This window comes from Pleurodeles waltl, chromosome 3_1 (genome assembly GCF_031143425.1).
Source record: "Pleurodeles waltl isolate 20211129_DDA chromosome 3_1, aPleWal1.hap1.20221129, whole genome shotgun sequence".
In the NCBI taxonomy this organism is placed as follows: domain Eukaryota; kingdom Metazoa; phylum Chordata; class Amphibia; order Caudata; family Salamandridae; genus Pleurodeles; species Pleurodeles waltl.
Genome location: NC_090440.1, coordinates 1,608,612,170 through 1,608,631,929, shown reverse-complemented (window position 1 = coordinate 1,608,631,929; position 19,760 = coordinate 1,608,612,170). Strand labels below are relative to the sequence as shown.

The following is a 19,760-nucleotide window of genomic DNA, read 5'->3' as shown; positions in this document are numbered from 1 at the left end:
CATATCTAGAAAAATGCCTTATGGCTATGATTGTTTTAGTAAGGGACAGGATACGTTCCTCCACAAAAACAATCCTTATAGGCATTTTCCTCTTTCTATGCGTGATGCATTCTGTAATAATGAAATAAAGATATTTCTCCTTGTTACGCCTCACTGGGGAATCCGTAATATTTTGACACATTCCCAGGTTTATTACCTTTAGTAAACCTAGGAGTGCACCAAAAACCATGGGTGAATGCATTGGACTACCTCCCAGGTGTACTGTAACGAAATGCAAAACAAGGGGCTGCTTTGCATTTCTTTTTTCTTTGCAAACTCACTCAAGGTGGCACAAATCGAACCTTGTGTGGTTTAGTAAATAACAGGTAAGGACTTGTGTTGTCCTTACATGACACCTTAGTAAATCTTGGCCTTGATATATAGGTGCTGCACGAGATGGATTCAAGACTCTCGGGGAGGACGCAGCATAGAATTCAGAAACTGATGCTTGGGATAGTTAGTCTGTGCACCTCCTCTCCCCTCTAACTTGAAATAACTGTTGACAGGGACTAAGGAGAAGAAGCCTAGATGAAGAATCTAGGTAAAGTAATTGATTCCTTACACCCTAGTGTCAGCCCTAAGCACTGCAGCCCCATAATGTAAAACCGATAACTACCAGACGTCCGCAATTGTGTCCTTATATACCTTGATCTCTTTCTTTTCTTGTATGTTCTGGACACGTCACAGAGAACTTAACCCATGGATGAGAACTGAACGCCTTCAAACTCAATCATTGTTTTTAATCACTGAATACATTAGAATGATTCGCATTCACATCAAGAAATGGGAAGGGAAGAGCAAACCATTGAGCTGCTTTGTTTTAAAAAGTTATGTTTCACTATTCTTTAATGTTTTGCATGTCAGAGTATAATGAAAAAAACTGTTAAGGGAGTCAAAGGGGCTAACAGTGCTATTCAGCAGAAAAATATTATTACTTTGAATGTGTTCCTTCCCACATTAAAAACGTATGGAAAACCTTTTAGTATCCCTTGCAAACTACCAGGGAACTAGTATTATGCTAATCAGAATTTGAATCTTAATTACAGTGCCACTCTCTCTCCAGTCAATCGAATTAGATTTGTAAAACGTCCAATGGCACATGAAAGCTGGCTAAAATAAGTTATGCCTTATATGGCACTAAAAGAGTCAAAGTAACATTTATTGTGACAGGTCGTTTGCTGACTTAATGCCCCAGACTTTTGTATGAAATGCAATTGCTTTACATAAGAACAAGATAAAGCCTGTTGTTGTGGCATCTCCTCCTGAGCCACTGCTCCTTTGTTTACCTAGTATAAAATAATATATTTTGTATTATTAGGAATTTTAACCTCAGGGCAAAGGCTGACTGATGTTATTTTTAAAAACTACATGCGTCATTGCTAAACCCCACTTCCATGCATTGGTTTTCCTGTTTACTTTCGGGATTTCACATTTTCCCTTCAAACCGTGCAGCTCCAAGGGTCATCTTCTCATCATCGCTTTATTTTAAAGGGAACAGTCACGTTTTCTTGAAAAAGCACACCGCGGTTGTACAGGAAGCAGCCACTTTTAAATAGGTGCACCAGGTGCAGACCTATCACAGTTAATGTGCTGCCCCAAAAAAGACGATAATTGTGCCCGTCCAATAGGGAGCAGGTTAGTGAAAGGCAGGGAAGGCAGTTCTGGTTTACACTTTGCAGGCGGAAATACAGCTTGCTTTTCAATGAGGGACAGCGATTGACATTTCACTCACTTTAAGGTGACTTCATGGGCTCTTTGTGAAATCTTATAGATCGGAATTAGGTTTAAAATACTAGCTCCGACTCAAAAACGGCTGTACGGCTCACCACTTAAATACTACAACGACATTTATGTATATTACGAAAGCCCACACAGTTTTCTTTATGGAGAACCTATATACTATCCTTTCCAAGGTTAAAGATGAATTATGTTACTGGAAACATTTAGCACTCTCTCTGAAGCGCAGGGTGGCCTTGTTTTGAATTATTGTGTTCATCCTTCTACTACAAAACATGTCATACCATGTACCAAAGGAATTCTTTCAAAATGTGGACAGGAAATTAAGGCTATTCCTGTGGAATGATGAAACTCATAGAATCACCTTGAATGAGCGATTGCGGGGGTTTACAATGGAGGCATCACCTTCTAGAACATAAAGCATTGATGGGCTGCCAAACTGATAGCTATCAATGGCTGAGTGTTTGCGCCTTAGGAGGAGCCATCAGTGGGACACAATCTGTTGTGGATGGGGCCGATGGGGTAACCTGCGTCCTATATGGGAGGTGGTGCTAGCGCAGGTGTTCTGAATAAAAATTATTAATGAGTGTTTATGTTTTTTGAATAATAAGTTTATGTAGAAAAATATAAAAATTTAGAAAAATAATGCACGCATTTGAAAATGTGATTACCAATGTTAACAAAGTGTACTAAATTAATGATGAAATTATATGAAATGTTGAATATATTAGACTAATGCAGTAGTATGTCATATTAAGGGTTATGAATTCAGCTTTAGCTTTATTAATTGCAGGCCTTAACTTAGCGAGTGTTTTGCCCTATTTGCCAGGCCTCATGTAAAGCCGTTTTCCTTAGTGTTTAATAAAATGTTGACCAAGTGAGTTAAACTGTGAAATTTCTATTGTATTGTTTAAATGTGCTCATAAAGGAAGCTTTTTGTGTGAACCGACGGCTAGGAGATGATGTTCTTGCTAATGCAACGTTTTGGGGGTCATTATGACCCCGGCGGTTGGCGATAATGCGGCGGTAGTACCGCAAGCAGGCTGGCGGTACTACCGCCACATTATGACATTGGCGGGTTGGCTGAAGCTAACCCGCCAATGTACCACTCCGATTGCCACGGGGGTAACAGCCGCCAGGCTGAAGATATCCATCTCCAGCACGCTGGCCACCATTGTGCCGCCTGCAGGATTATGACCCCCACCTACCGCCATGGTTTTCATGGTGTTCGTAACACCAGCAAAACCATGGCGGTAGGCCATATCAGTGACAGGGAATCCCCCCCACCTCTTCAGTTAACCCCCTCTACCTCTCCGGTTACCCCCACGCTCCCCCACCACTCCAAATCCCCACCCCCTCCCCCACATCCACGCCCCCTTCACACACACATACACATACACACACACGCATACACACACTCATTCACACATACATACACGCATGCATACATTCAATGACAGACACATCCGCACACACTTCCAAACATACACTCATTCACATTTCACAACATACATGCACACACATGTCCGTACATGCACATATGCATTCAACACTCAACATACAACCGCATCTACACACACACATACATGCACACACACCCCCACACACACACACACACAACACCCCCCTTCCCTGTCGGAGACCTGACTTACCTGGATCCAGGGGGTCCTTCGGCAGGAGACGGGACGGGGGCTGCTACTGCCAGCAGCGCCCTCCAGCAGAACAGCACCAGGCCGTATTATTTGTCGTAATATGGCTGGCGGCAGTCTACTGGCATAGAGCTGCTGGTGGTAGCAGTGCCACCTTACCACCATCCGCCAGTATGGCCACACCCGGATTTCTGCCATTCTTGTGGTGGAAATCCGTCTGGTGGTCATATTAGGGCAGACGGCTGGTAGCTGCGGCAATGGTCTTTTGGCGGCCGTCGCCACGGTGGTAGGCGGTTTTACCACCAATGCTATAATGTGTAATGTGTGTGAGACTGACTTTCCCAGGACAAGAACAATGAAGATACTGACTAGAGTAGAAGCTGCAACAATATTGTTACCTAACAAGCCGGATGATGAGGACATCGCAAGATGAACCAAGCACCAACATGAGAACGGAGTAATAGAAGAATTCATAGATTTGGGATATTAGTTTTATTGGACAGAGTGTGAACATATGATTAACTGACCAATAGGGATTGGGGGGGTTGTTTAGGTGACTTTAACTTAACGACACTGCAAAGAAGGAGGAGAGCTCATTCTGAGAGAAGAGAGCTTACTGCCCATTTTCCTGACCGAAAGGTTATTAATTTCCTTATGCGTCTTTACTAGAGACGTGCTTAACTTAAATGCTTAAAGACTTTGCCTTTTTAAATTCTGATGCTGAAGCCTGATGGTTTACTGATCGACTGATGTCCTGAGGACGAATACTGATTCTGCTTTGCTGATCCACCCTGAGGATAGGTATACCCAAACTGTGATTGTTATGCATATTTGATTTTTCGTTCTAGCTACCAACTGCACTGTTTTGATAGAGCCATAGTTAGATGATTTTCCAAATTTGTGATACTAAATTGTTTTGCATGAAGCCCAACATGCTGATGCTAATTTGATAATAGTTAAGGATTCTCACTAATGACTTACGATAACAGGGACTTATACTTGATTAATTTCTCTGCTGAATTACATGTATGTTATAACGTTGACCCAGCTGACTTTGTTATTGATTTGACCCATAACCTTAGAATGTGTTGTAGTTCAAGCTTTGATTAAATTTGCATTTGGACAACAATACTGTTTCTGTATGTGTTTTATTTGAATTTGAGGTTAATCTACATGACTTTGGCACTGTTAATGTAGGGAAATAAATATTCTAAACTTTTACTAAAAGGTGTGGTTATTCATGACTGAAAGGTCATGGTGTGTGACAATTACTGACTCCATTGATTATGGATGTTATTGATTGCTAATGATTATTGATTATTGTGTATTGATTATTGATTATGTGTTGGATCTATGGTAAGAACATCTTAATTGCGAGTCAAAAGGTTCAACGACCTATTTGCGTCCCCTTGTAAGTTTACTTATTAAGGTGAGACTCACTAACAGAGATGGTAGCAGACTGATGGTTTGTCTCCTTAAGAGCTTACCATAGACGTCCGGTATAGACAAACAATGTTGGTAAGAGAGGTGAAGGGTCATTTCCCTAAGAGCCTGGTACGGTGGTCCAAGAGATGGTAGCAGCTTGATGAGGTGGTCCTTTGAGAGTTCATTATTATTGAGATTTGGATTTCATTTTTCAGTAATGATAATTGGAGAAAAGATGATGTTCCCTTAAGGCAAGAAATGACTTTCCCAAATCCTGGATCCTGCTAATAGGTGTTTGAGGATGTTTCCGGCGTTCTAGTGATGGAGTGAGTGAAATAAGTTGCGCTTGTACAGCTTATGCAAATCGCAGGTGAATTGTGAGGTTTGTAAGGGCTTTAGGGAGTTTGTGTACTCCAAATGAAGTTGTAATAGGAGTGTGCATACTCCACAGTGTGAGAGCAGGGAAGTTGTCGAACTTCACGTGAGTGTAGCGCTTTGTGCTAACAAATTGTCCACGTGGTTGTTGATGTACCGACTCTGTGTGGTCTAAGACTCTAGAGTATATTGAAAAGTGTATGAGACACTTGGTTATATGTTGTAAAATGTCTGGTTTAGTAGTTAGATCAGGCATAGTCAACAAGTTGGAGTGTGAGCTCAAGTGAGAGTAAGAAAATTTGGACTGAGAATTGGCGAGTTCTATGTGCACCAGGACAGACCCATTGATCAGTTGCGGGTCGAATTTTGCTTGCAAATGTGAGAGACCGAGAAAGAAGGAGTAGCTGTAAGTGCGGAAAGAGCCATCAGTGAAAAATTCGTAATGTTTCTGAAGCGATTGTGTTATCTTTCCTATAGTAAACCAGCAGATTTGTTTTTGATTTTTGATTAATGCTCGCAATATTTGCATTAGTTTGTGTGAATTGGAGAGAAGGAGGACAAGCCGCAAGACTTTGTCAGCAGCAGTATGTGTGAGTGTGATGTCATTGGAGCCGCGCTGGGATAGGTTGGTTAGTGAGAAAGGTCGCACATGGATTGGCAGCCGTCCGTGAGAGGCAATTGATTGAGAACGTAGATGAAAGGAATCTTGGGATTAAAAGTCATTTCTTGATTTGATTTGAAATTGAAAAAAGGTCGAAAAGATGAAGTTTTTCAAAGCATTAAAAAGGGCCGAAAGGGGAGATATGTACATTACAGCGAGTGTAGGTGAGGCTACACCGCCAGAAGGTACACTGGCTAACATTGTAATGGAAGAGAAGGGTGTCGCGCCATGTCTTTGGATAAAGCAATGGTGGAAATTTACAGAGAAAGATGGGAGCATATTGTTTCCTACAAATGGGGTGTTCAATTTGAGGGTTTTGGAGCATTTACGGATGGTGCGATATGAATCAAAGCCCCTTCCGAGACCAGCACAGTTTGAGGTATTAGCGATTTGGGAGTTGGTAGCCAGACAGCACCAGAAATTTGGCAGAAGGATGAGAAAGGCAGAAAAGACTCTAGCGGAGGCTAGATGGGACTGTGTTCAGAAAGCATGGAGAATGGAGACTTTGCACGGAATTAAGTTGCTTCCGGCAATTACGTAAGAGAATGAGAAGGAGGGAAAGAAAGCTACTAGGAAAACTAGTAAAAGTCCATCTGAGGATAAGGAGGCTAGAAAGTCTTCAACCGTAGAGGAGGAATCGGACGATGATGAGTTTATTACACAGCTATTGAGAGATTGACCACCACCATATACAGTACATGAGAGCGGCCCAAGTACCAGTGTTGAGCAGACAGCTCTGACACAGGTTAATGGGACAGGGAGTTCGGTGCAGGTTAATGCTAACCTGACACAGAATGCGGTGCAAAGTAGTATTAATGTGCCTACCACTCCTGCAGTGCAGACCCAGATGCAACCACTAAAGGTGCAGAGAATTTATCCTGATGTGTCCATTATGGAAACGAATTCGAACTTAGTGGTACAAATGGAACAGGTCTTTCAGAGACTGATATTGGTTCAGACTGAGCCAACTCCAAATATATTGTCCCAAGTACAGGTGCAGGTAATGCCAAGATTTACTCCAGTGACAGGAACACAGTTGGATGTGACTCCGATGATGAATCAGAATATGGGATTTACTCTCCCACAAAGCGTAGGAGACAGAGCAGCCCCAGATGCTATATCACTACCTATTACTGTTGGTCCAACTGTACCATTATTTGCTCTAAAGGACCCGACTGTAGGTGAACAAGGAGCAATGCCCCAGAACCTAAAGAGGGGAGGACATAATGAACATGTCCAGGTAATCTCTCCTGTGGGACAGACTTTTGACGGATCAAGATCATTGTTAGGCCTTAGTCCATTTGTAGCACTTCCAGATACAGGACAGGGCCAAAAGTTCGTCAGAGCTTGAAATTATTGATACAGCAGACTCCAAATGCAATTGCACAGCAGGTGCCACCCGTCCAAGCAAGTAACATTTCGTTACAAGGACTGACAGCTCAGCAATTAACTGAATGGTTAGACAAGCTGAATACCCCACAGAGTGCCCCTAAAGGAGAGGAGTATTTGAATTTTGCTAGGCTAAGCATGGAGATGGAGGCAGTTGAACTCATTGAAGAAACTATGAGGCTGAATAGGTTAGAATCCTACACAGAGGCACAATTGAGATATTTGTGCCCTAAAGATTACAAGAGAAGTGAGCAAGGTGCATCAAAGATTAGCAGACTTGGGGGAGAAGTATGGCATAGAAATAGAGAAAACCAAGCATTTGAAAAGGAGTTACAGATTAGATTTTGAGGTGAAAGATTTTGAACACATGAGATCTGCCAGGATGAAGGCACACCACAGAATTGCTTCAAAGTGCTCAGACCTGGGGAGCATTAGACAAATGGGAAGGCAGGTGGGTAAAGAAAAGAGAGAAGAGAAAAATGGATTCTCTGGAGCTGACTGAAAATGTGCAGCAGGATAAAGATCCGGTAGAGATTTTACCAATGAGAAAGATTCCAGGGGGAAATTGTGTTCATGTCCCTTGGAGCAGAAGTGACATTCTGTCATTTACAAATGATTATCTGAAATTGAGAGAAATGGCAGTAGAATGGTATCAGCAGACGGACAGGTTTGTGAAACTTGCGAAGTGTTTGTGGGAGGACTTAAACACATTACTAGAGATAGTGGTTCCAGCTGACTTGCGGATCAAATGTAAGAGGAGTGTAGATTGGCCAACAAGTGAACCAGAGATAGACAAGAATACAGGTGCACCATCTCCAGAGGTAATTAAATATTACTATAAGGTGATTGAGTTTTTGAAATTGAGAATTTCACCCAAGAATATTGATTGGCAGAGGATTGAGAGGGCAGCTCAGGAAGCAAAGAAGTCGAAACATGTGTATTATGAGAGATTGTTGTAGGCATTCAAGCATTACAGTGGAACAGAGACAATTGAGGTGAAAGACGTTTCACTTTGTGTTTAGATTTGTGGAAAGATTAAGACCTGAAATTAGTTAGATGATTAAGAGTCATTTGATTTTCTGGCAAGCAAAGCCGATTGGTGAGGTGTTGCAGTATGCAAAATACTGTAGTGATGAGAATGAGTTGAAGCAGAAAAAGGTGAAAGAAAAGGCGATGGTGATGCAGATCAAGGCCGCTCATACAGGAGTGCAAGGGAATGTTTCACAGCAGTTACCACAACAGCAGCAGGGAAACATGATGTTTCAGCCTCAGATGAGAGGTAGAGGTTATGGAGACAATATGAATTGCGGTCCAGACTTGAATACTGTAGTGGTTCAGAATGATGTGAAGGGAATGAAGAAGCTATTGCCATGTCATATTTCCAGAGTCGTTGGACATTGGAAACGGGAGTGTCCAATGATGGTGCAGGCAGGTGTTGTTCACCAGAGTAATTACATCAATTTATTCCAGAATATGAGACAACCGAGAGTGAGAGGTCCTAATCCAATTTTTTTGAATAATGTGAATCAAATGCAGAATTTTCAGCCCATGCAGCAGGTGCAAATGCCCTGTGCACAAGTATCACAGTTGCAGCCGATACAACAGCAGGTTCCCATGGTACCTAGACAGCAAATTCAAATACCTCAAGCGCCGATGGAGCAGCAACAGACGATGCTTTCTCAGCAGGTCACAGGTCTGCGGCAGAACAGAAATAGTTACATAGTGAGAATGGAATAAATGATGAATGTACGAGTGACAGTTTGGAAAAGGAGCCATGTGTGCTTGTGACCTCCTGAGAAGTAGATCAAAGAGGACCCTATGTGAAGGGAAAGGTTATGGGATAGGTTAATTTTTGGTTGACACGGGAGCTACACACTCTACAGTAAGAAGCTCAGAAGTTCAAAATTTGCCCCTTCCGGGAAGAACAGTTGAGGTTGTGTGAGTAGCGAACCAGTATTTGACAAACCCGATTACAGATCCAGTTCAAGTGGAGGTTGGCAATTTTCAGGGATTGAATAAATGTGTAGTCTGCGATTCAAGTCCGGTATCCCTACGTGGAAGAGACTTGCTATGTAAAACAAGGTGTTTGAATACTTGTTCAAATAATGGAAAGAGATTCAGACGAATAGTGATGATGAAGAGGAACAAGCCCCAGAGGTAGAGAGTGAAACTACAAATGAGGAGTACCCTTTGACTGAGTTTTTCCCTATGTTCAAGAAAGATATCCAGAGAAAGGATTACACCCATATTGCAGATAAATCCCCCGACTGCACAAAGAGATGTCAGGATGTTTTGGGGGATGGTGGGCTATTGTCGCCAATGGATTCCACATTTCTCAGTCATTTCAGGACCATTGCAGAAGCTGACTCATAAGAAAGTCACTGATCCCATAGTGTTAGACGAGGATGAAATGAAAGCGTTCACTGAATTGAGAGAGAGTTTGTGAAGGGCTCCAGCATTGGGTGTGCCTGATTACACAAAACCGTTCACATTGCTTTGTCATCAGCGTGATGCATGCTCTTTGACTGTCTTGACAAAGGTCCATGGAGGTGTAAACCGCCCAGTAGCATATTTTTCAGCTACTTTGGACCCAGTTGCAGCAGCCTTACCAGGTTGTTTGTGTGCAGTTGCCGCAGTTGATCATAGTCTTACACAGTGTGAAGGCATTGTGATGGGACATCCCCTGACTGTAATGGTCCCTCACTCCATTGAGATTCTACTGACAAGGACAAAAACCCAATACTTGAATGGTGCAAGGTTGACTAGATATGAAACAAGTATTCTAGGGTCAACAAATGTATCATTGAAAAGATGTACAGTGCTGAACCCAGCAACCTTACGTCCAAGTGAAAATGCTGACATTTAAAAAGAGGAAGATACTGAGCATGATTGTCTTGAAGTAACTGATTTGTGCACAAAACCAAGACCTGACATTACACATAACCGATTGGAAGAAAATTACCAAATTATATTTGTTGTTGGTTCCTGTCTGCGAGACAATACAGGGACACTAAGAGCAGGATATGCGCTGTGCACAATTTCAGGTACCTTGGAAGCTTCTTGGCTTCAAGGAGTGTATTCTGCCCAAGTAGCGGAACTGGTAGCCCTTACTAGAGCATGCCATCTTTCTGCTCAGCTAAAAGTTACAATCTATACGGATAGCCAGTACGGATTTTGAATAGTCCATGATTTTGGTCGGTTGTGGTCACAGAGAGGTTTCCTGACCTCTTCTGGTTCACCAGTAAGAAATGGTGGGAGGATTAAAGAATTGTTACATGCTATTCAAATGCCTGAAAAGATTGCCGTGGTGAAATGCAGAGCACATCTGAAGTCGCAGGACTATGTATCATTGGGAAATGGATATGCTGATCAAGTCGCAAGGTTTTGCACATTGAACTGTATATCGTTCAAAGAGAAGCGGGAACTGTTAACTGAAGAAGACAAAACTTGTACAAGCTATGCATTGAAAATAATTGTAACTTTGGAAGAATTAAAAGCATTGCAGAATAATGCTGACAGGGAGGAAAAACGTTCATGGAGCAAAATGAAATGTGTGCAAAGACAAGATGAATTGTGGGTTTCAGAAGAGGGTCAGTTGGTTTTGCCAAATAGTCTGTGTCTCAAATGGCGAGGTACTATCATGGTCAAGCACATATTGGGAGGAATGAAATGATTTGTTTATTCAAAATTGATTGGTTCAACCCAAAGTTTAGACATGTTGCTGAAGCAGTTTGCCATTGATTTGTCATTTGCCAACAGCTAAACGCAGGGAAAGGGACAGTGGTTAATTTGAGCCATATTGGAAGAGCAGGAGATCCATTCAGCAGAATGCAGATGGATTTTATTGAGATGCCTGTGTGTGGAGGTTTGAGATTTGTGTTGGTGATTGTATGCATCTTTAGTCACGGGATTGAAGCGTACCCTACACGAAGGAATGACAGTAGCGAAACTGCTGCTTAAGGAACTGATACCGCATTTCGGGTTTCCGATCTCTTTAGAATCAGATAGGGGAAGTCACTTCAACAATGAAGTAATTAAATTACTTTGTACAGCATTGAACATTAAGCAGAAGTTGCATTGTAGTTACCGCCCTGAAGCATCAGGACTAGTGGAACAGATGAATGGTACATTGAAGTCATGAGTTGCAAAGATGTGTGCGTCCACTATTTTGAAATGGCCTGATGCATTACCTTTAGTGTTGATGTCAATGAGAAACACACTTGACAGGACCCACAAAGGGAAGCAGTTGAGGTGGATCAAAGCAATGTGATCTGACTCTTCCTGAACCAGTTGCAGGTCCGTCAAGAGAAAACACCACAGAACAAGGAAAAAATTCAAGTTTGACTCTGAAGAGAACGCTGACAAAGGGTTCACTGAAAGGAGATAAGTGGCCAGAGTCACAAGTGGAGAAAGGGAAAGAGGTGGTTGTTGAACCAACAATCGAAGAAAAAATAGATACAACGAGGAGAGAAGATCTAAGTGAAGGAGAACTGAATGGTGATTGAAAATTGAAAAGAAAGAGAATAGCAAGTTGAAGATATGCAGGTCCTGAATGGGTGTATGCAACTACAAATGAATGGCAGCAAGAGTTTTTGTCTTTCTGTTTTGATAGAGAAGTTCCGGGTCAGTATTTTGGCATCTGAAGGATGCTGAAGAACTTAACTGATGGAACAATCTGAAGATACATTTTTTTGAGAAAGAGACTGTTGAAAGTAACCGGAAAAGACATTGATAACTTGAGTTGACTTTTTGAAACCTAATTTTGACAAAGCTGCTAACCAATTTTGACAAGGTATCCTGGAAGTGAAACTGAACTGCTGAAAGAAGAGTTGTCTATTTTTTTATTTTTGCTGCAAGTTTTCCTAAAATTTCTTCTGCTTTCTGATTCTTTACAGATCATGAGTAATAATAGCAACACAAAAGAATGATGGACGAGTGCTGAACAATGCAAACACTCACTCCCAGTCACAGATCTGGGTTTAATCCATCGTTCTTTTGCTCACCATGCCACCCCAGTTTGGACCCAGCCATATGAAAATCAGTCTTGACCCTGCTCCTCATGAGAACAGTCCAGCCCGAACTGCTAGGCCAGGTCCTCCCAGGACTGGAAACAAGCATCCTGGGACTGGTTTCAGGGTATCACCCTTCATCAGCCAGGCTAGCTTGAATCCAGTGGCACCTACCTTGCATGTTATTAGCGCAAGGTAGGTTTTCACATACAAAAAATGACTCAAACTCCATAACTTTGGCGCTAGACAGGTCTAGCGCCAAAGTATAAATATGGAGTTAGGTTTGCGCCGAATTTGCGCAAAAATAAATGACGCATTTGTTTTTACGCAAATCCGGCGCAAACTTTATGGAGTTTGAGTCATTTTTTTGCTGTGGAAACCTACCTTGCGTTATTGAGATGCAAGATAGACGTTCCAGGGCAAAAAATTACTCAAAGGCCTTTGCACCTTATTTATATTCCCCTTCAAAAATGGCACATGGGAGAAGGAGGGCCTTAAAAACCAGTTTAGAGTCATTTTTTAATGCCGGGGTCGAGCAGGGGGGCAAGACTCCTGTCTTTGCTAAGACAGGAGTCTTAGCAAAGTAATTTCCATGGGAGCTGTGCCTCATAAAATGACGCTAGCCAGGTTTGAGTCAATATTTTTTACTCTAACCTGACTTGCACCATTCTTTGACACACAAACCCCATTCTTCCCTACGCCTCAGCTGCCCGGTTAGAGTCATTTAATTTGACGCTAACCAGGCCGCAGTGCTGGCTAACGTTGTTCCATAAATAAGGCGCCCGGCTGGCGCGTTGGAAAGGCGTTAGCCGGCTGTAAACTTTTTGATGCAAATCTGCACTAGCAAAGTTTGCAGCGCAAAGTTACAAAATACCATTGAATTTTGCAGGTTTGCGCCGCTTTTGCGTCAAAAAATGATGCAAATGCGGCACTAAAAAAGTATAAATGCGGGCCTATGGGTCCTTGGAATACGGGAGAGAAAAAAAGCACCAGGGCCCATATTTATACTCTGTTTGCGCTGGATTTCCATCATTTGTTTTTACGCAAGTTCGGCGCAAACTTAACTCCACATTTATACTTTGGCGCTAGAACCGTCCAGCGCCAAAGTAATGGAGTTTGAGTAATTTTTTGTACATTAAAATCTACCTTGCACTAATGACATGCAAGGTAGGCGTTCCCATGCAAACAATGACTCTAAGACATGTGCAACTTATTTATCCTCCCACTTCATTTTGACGCACAGGAGGAGGCGGGCCTTAAAAAATGGCACCCAGCTGAACTTGCGCCATTTTTTCATGCCTGGGCAGGCGTTAAGGGACCTGTGGGCTCATTTCCATGGTCTCTGACCATGGAAGCAGTCCACAGGTGCCCTTCCCTGCCCCCAGGGACACCCCCTGCCACCTTTGCACACCCCTGGAGGACACCCATGGATGGGGCTACACATCTACGGTAAGTAGAGGTAAGTATTTTTTTTTTTAGGTGGTATAGGGGGGCCTAACTTGGGCCCCCCTACATGCCACTGTGCTCAATGGCCATGCCCAGGGGACAGAAGTCCCCTGGGCATGGCCATTGGGCAGGGGGGCATGACTCCCATCTTTGCTAAGACAGGAGTCATTTCTATGGGGGTTGTGCGTCAAAAGATTCCGCTAGTCAGGTTAGAGTAATTTTTTTTTACTCTAACCTGACTTGCACCATTCTTTGACGCACAACCCCCAGTCTTCCCTACGCCTCCGCTGCCCGGTTAGAGACATTTATTTTCACGCTAACCAGGCCGCAGCGCCGGCTACCGTAATTCCTTAGATATGACGCCCGGCTGGCGCATTGGAATGGCTTGCGTCAAACAGTATAAATATTGGCCCAGGTATCAAAAACTGTTTTGGACTGTGGGCCTTGTTGTGGCTTGGCGAAGCATTGATTAGTTATGAGGAATGCCCCATCCGCCATCATTTAAACAGTGGAGCAAAGACTTAGATAAGTCTCGGGACCCAAAAAAATCCATAGATTAAAGTCATTGCTGTCTCCACAAACTTGAAAAGATATGGGGTTGTTGGAGGTGTCATCAGGGGTATGATTAAAATATTGCTGCCAGGATGTTCTTTGCTGTCCCATCTTGCCGTGAACAATTCCACAGGTAGTTTATGCACTGTTCAGTATGCACATGAGATGTACCCTTGGAATTGCCTGAAGTGAACATCGTGAAATGTTTTCCATATTTTCACCCAATTTTCATGTTCAATGACCCTTGTCCTGTATTGTAAATCATTTACATTAAGATATGATAAAAATAAAACTAACTATACTAAAAGAACGAGAAATACTTAAGTACATTTTAAACTGTAGAACAGAAAAAGCATGTTAGTCTTTTTGCAGTTGTAGTAATTTGTTCACTTACTCTACATTCTTGGTCCATTCCGGTGGGTTAATCATGGTCATAAAAAAACAGTTGGTTAAAATAGTGCACATGATGAGCATGCTGAATAATGTGGACTTTAGTCAAGGAAAATATTGGCAAAATGATATGTACATTTTGTAATATCTTGTAGCTCCCTGAAAGCACAACATGCATACCTGTACAACAGCCATAATTTTGTAGCATTCAAATAAGCATTACAAATGCAATGTTTCAAATTCAGTTTTACTTCTATGTTACCTATCTGAAATAGGCACATTTATACATTTTCATTCAATATCTGTAAACATGAAAATATAATTCCTGCACATTCTTAAATATTATCAAAGCTCAATTTATCTTGGTCAAAACTCAGGAGTAAGTATCATTTATAAGGCACCTCCTCCAACAACATCTAGCCAAAACAAAGCGTATACCATAATGACTGTTGGAAATGGGGTCTCTAGCTGGCAGTGGTTTGCCCCTGTCCAAGTAGGGACCCTCACTCTAGTCAGTGTAAGGGAGTCACATGGCTAAGATATCCCCTGCTCACCCCCTTGGTACCTTGGAACTAGCAGTCTGGCTAATCTCAGAGGCAATGTTTAAAGTATTTGTACACACACGCACACACAGTAACACAGTAAAAGCACTATAAAAGGACTCCACACCATGTTACAAAAATGACCAATATTTGAGTAAAACAAGACCAAAACGACAAAAATCCAACATACTCAAGTAAAGATACAAATTGTAAAAGATTAAATGTAGTTTAGCGCTTAGAAACACAATAGCTCCAACTGGGGCTATCAAAATGGCTTGACAAAGTTGCTCCCAACAGTCTGGTGCCAACCACGAGGAAGAGCGGTACGGCTATGGAGTAATGTATACATCGGTTACAGTACCTTGGAAAACAATGAGGAAACAAAGATGTTGCATGATGTTGGGGAGGTGAGACGTCATTAGAGCCGGATGCTGTCGATTCCTGACTGCCACAGGGGAGGTGAGCCGTTGGTTCCTTACGGTTGCAGGGGAGATGATACCCCATTGATGGTGAGGTATTGGTCCATTACAACAAGGCAGGGTAGATGAACTCAGCAGTTCAAGGTGTGAGGCATCAATTTTGCTGTGTCCCGATTACATCACGGGGCCACAGGTGCTGCGACGGAGTCAGAGGTCTGGGACACACCTTTGTGAACTCACACTGTGGCAGAACTCCAGAGGCATGGTGGAGGCATCGGGCCTGCCTTGAATGTCACACTCGTTGCACTCAGCGGGGACCACAACTCCGTTTCACGCAGTGGTGCTGAGTTGGGAGCAGCACCAGTTCCGAAGTTGTTCTGGAAGTTGTTGTAGCAGTTTATTCCTGGTTGCACCAGAACTCACTCCCATGGGCCCCAGGAACAGGATATGGCACCACTTGGCAAGTCAGGACTCTCAGCAAGAGAGCCCACATACTGGCAGATGAAGTCTTTTATGGCCCTAAACATATTAACAGGAGGCAAGCTCAGTTCAAGCCCTTGGAGAACCTTGGGAAGCAGTAAAGTAGAATCCAATCCTTTCACTCCTAGAACAGAAGCAGCAGGCCAGCATAACAAAGCAAACTCTACCTCAGGAAGATTCATTATCCTGGTGATGGGCCATCCACATATGCATGGCACACATCAGCTCCCTTTGTGTGAATGTATAGAGTGAATGCACAAACATCCCAACTGTCATCCTGACCAAGAGGTGTATTCAGCAGATAGGCAGAGGCACAGAATGGTTAAGCAAGAAAACTCCCACTTTCTAAAAGTGGCATTTTCAAACTTGCAATTCAAAACCAACTTCATCAAAATATGTTTTTTTAAATGCTGAGCTGAGAGACCCGAACACCACATCTCTATCTGCTCCGAATGGGAATTTACACTTAACATATATTTCAAGTCAATCCTCATGTTACCCTACTGGAAAGATAGGTCTTGCAATAGAGAAAGATGAAATTAGTAGTTTTTCACTATCAGGACATGTAAAACACACCAGTACATGTCCTACCGTTTGAATACACTGAGCTCTGCCCATGGGGCTACCTTGGGCCTACCTTAGGGGTAACTTAAAGGCAATAAAAGGTAACGTTTGGGTCTGGTAAGTGAGTGCACTTGACAGGTTGACCTGGCAGTTGTAAACTTCACACACAGGCACTGAAATGGCAGGCCTGAGACATGATTGTAGGGCACCTCATGTTATTGGTACAATCGGTGCTGCAGGCCCACTAGCAGCATTTGATTTCAGGCACTATACTTGTGAGTTACTAGTAAATCAACTATGCTAATCATAAACAAATCACCAATATAATTTACACAGGGAGCACTTGTATTCTAACACTGGTCAGCAATGGTAGAATGCCCAGAGTCCTAAAAAAAAAAGCAAAAACGAAATTCAGCAAAGGAGGTCAGAAGCGAGAAGACAGGGGAAACCACACCAAGAGCTGCCAGGTCTAACAATGACCATTTTTTGTTTATTTACAGGCTTGAAAAGGCAGGTACACAACATTGTTCTGTAAGGGGTGCAATGGAAAATCCTACAGGGTTGATTAAAAGTGGCCCACTGATAAGACATGGTAAAGCCACACACAAAATTGTTTGGTATTATCTATCTTTTACCAGACCATTATGAATTTTCACACCTAGAATGGAGTCTAAATTGGGGAATGAGGTGTTACATCACTGCTTTCTCCATGTTTTGCCTTAAATTCTGGCAATTTCCAGGGCACATGTGCATCCGGTTTTTGCAGGAAAGTTCACACCTCCCTCCTGAAAGGTCTTATACCTCACCCACACCCTACACCCACCACTGCTCCAGCCCCAACCATACCTGGCACTCAACTCGCTCATACTCACACTAACCAGCAACCCATTCACACAGACCAAACACTACCCATGCAACGTGCCACACTAGCATGCATGCTTCTCAACACCCATTCACACATAAAACACACCAAAAAGAGACAGGGCCTTCTCCTTTTGGTCACAACCATGCTCCGGATCTGCTCTTTCTTACTGAAACCTGGGTAAACCCAACCTCTGAACCAGACATCACAACAGCCATCCCTGCTGACTACAAGATTCCACGCTAGACTGTCAGCACAAGCCTGACGATGGAGTCACCATCATATACAAAGATACCATCAGCTGCACCACCTATATAGACACACCCCACAAGCTACACAGAACACCTCACGTTCAAAATATGCATTACAGCCAACTTCTGTTTGGAGAGAGCCCACGTACCAATTACTCCATTGTCATCCTGGACTTCATTGCACTCTCTTTATCAACACCAGCACCTTCATCCTCCTTGGTTACCTTCTTGGAGACCTTAACTTTCACCTAGAAGACTGCTCTAACCCAAACTCTAAGGTCCGTGTGTAAAATCTTGGAAACCTCATCCAGAATAATACGGAATCCACCCACACTGCTGGACACCTATTGGACCCGATTTTCTCCTCAATTAGCAATATCACAGTTGATAAGCCAGTAACTATGACCTGGGCAGACCATTTGCATGTTAGTTTCAGCATATCCATTCCGCATGACCACAGACTTACCACCACTGTAACCAACCGCTGAAGCTGAAAAAGCATCACAGATTAGGAGTGAGCTTCCACCCTCTCAGCCCAATGGCCTGAGCATACAAGCAACTTTCTGAAAGTCATCCAGTACCACAATAGTCGCAACACCACATGCACCAACATCGTGGTTCCCCTCAAATGTAACTCAAAGGCAAGGGCCTGCCCACAGGCCAGCTGGTACGCAGAGGAACTCCGTCTGATGAAATGCCACTGCAAGTAACTGGATCAAGTAACTGGATCACAAATGGAGAACAAGTCAGGTCACCAAAGAAAAGACACGTTCAAATCAGCCCTAAGACACATCCACTACCAGATAGGGAACACCAAGTGCACAGCTCATGCAGATCAGCTTGAAGTAAGTGCTAACAGCAGCAAATAAATCTTTGCCATCGTCAAAGATTTCACCGTACTTCCTGTCACCAGCAACATCATACCCTCATAAAACCTTTGCAGTAAGCTCTCGGAATTCCTCTGTGACAAAATGTCTTCTATGTACCCTAACTTCGCCCCTCAACTGGACTCTGTCACTACTCAACTTCCCATCATTGCCGAAAAACAGACCCGCCATCAGCACCATCAAAATCACTGCTACCATAAAGATCACCCACTCAGTGCCCTATATGAACCATGGCCGCACCACACTTTCACCAAAGGACTCCTACCAATCAGCGAAGCACTAACATGCATCCTCAAAGCCTCCATCCACTCAGTCACATTCCTGGACATCTGGAAACATATCACTGCCATGCCCCTGCTCAAGTAACCTCGCTTTCCAACTACAGACCTATCTCTTCCTACCAAACCCGGCAAAGGTCTTAAAGAAACTATTCAACCAGTGTCTCACCAACCACCACAGAAACCACCCGCTCCTCAACACCACACAGTCTAGATTCAGGTCCAGCTGCCTACAGAAACAGCAGTCATCATCATCACAGACAACATCCACATGATCCTTGGCTGAGGCGACACCATGGCCCTCATTCTCCTGGACCTCTCTGTAGCATTTGACACAGGCTCCATACTTATCAAGTGCTTGCATGAGATTAACATTCAGGGATCCGCTCACTGGTGTATCTGCTCCTTCTTAGCAGATGGAACACAAGCTGTCAGTCTGGCACCTTACCTTGCTCCTGTAAACTTATCTAAGCAGTACTTCAAGATTCTTTGCTCAGTCTCAGCCACTTCAATGCATATATGATGCTTCGGGCCAATGACATCCAGGCACATGACATCAACATCCTCTCCTATGCCAACAACACGCAGCTCATACTCCCCTTCCCAGACAAGACCCTAAGCACAAGAACCAAGCTCACTGCCTGCATGACAGAAGTTGCTATTTGGATGAACACCAATGTCTGAAGCTCAACACAGACAAGATAGAATTAGTGATCTTCAGCAACAGCACTTCAACATGGGACTGCAACGGTTGGCTGGTTGATCTAGAACCCACACCCACACTCAGCACCTACTTCAGGAACCT

At 43.2% G+C, this 19,760-nt stretch overlaps 1 protein-coding gene across 1 annotated transcript in view; it reads right to left on the bottom strand.

The window, feature by feature from the left end:
- LOC138285386 (sodium channel protein type 2 subunit alpha-like) overlaps positions 1–19,760 on the bottom strand; it is a 745,466-nt gene that overhangs the window by 557,764 nt on the left and 167,942 nt on the right. The window contains exon 4 of the mRNA XM_069225255.1: positions 14,677–14,766. Within this exon, the coding sequence (XP_069081356.1) occupies positions 14,677–14,766 (90 nt within the window). The remainder of the gene's footprint in view (positions 1–14,676; positions 14,767–19,760) is intronic.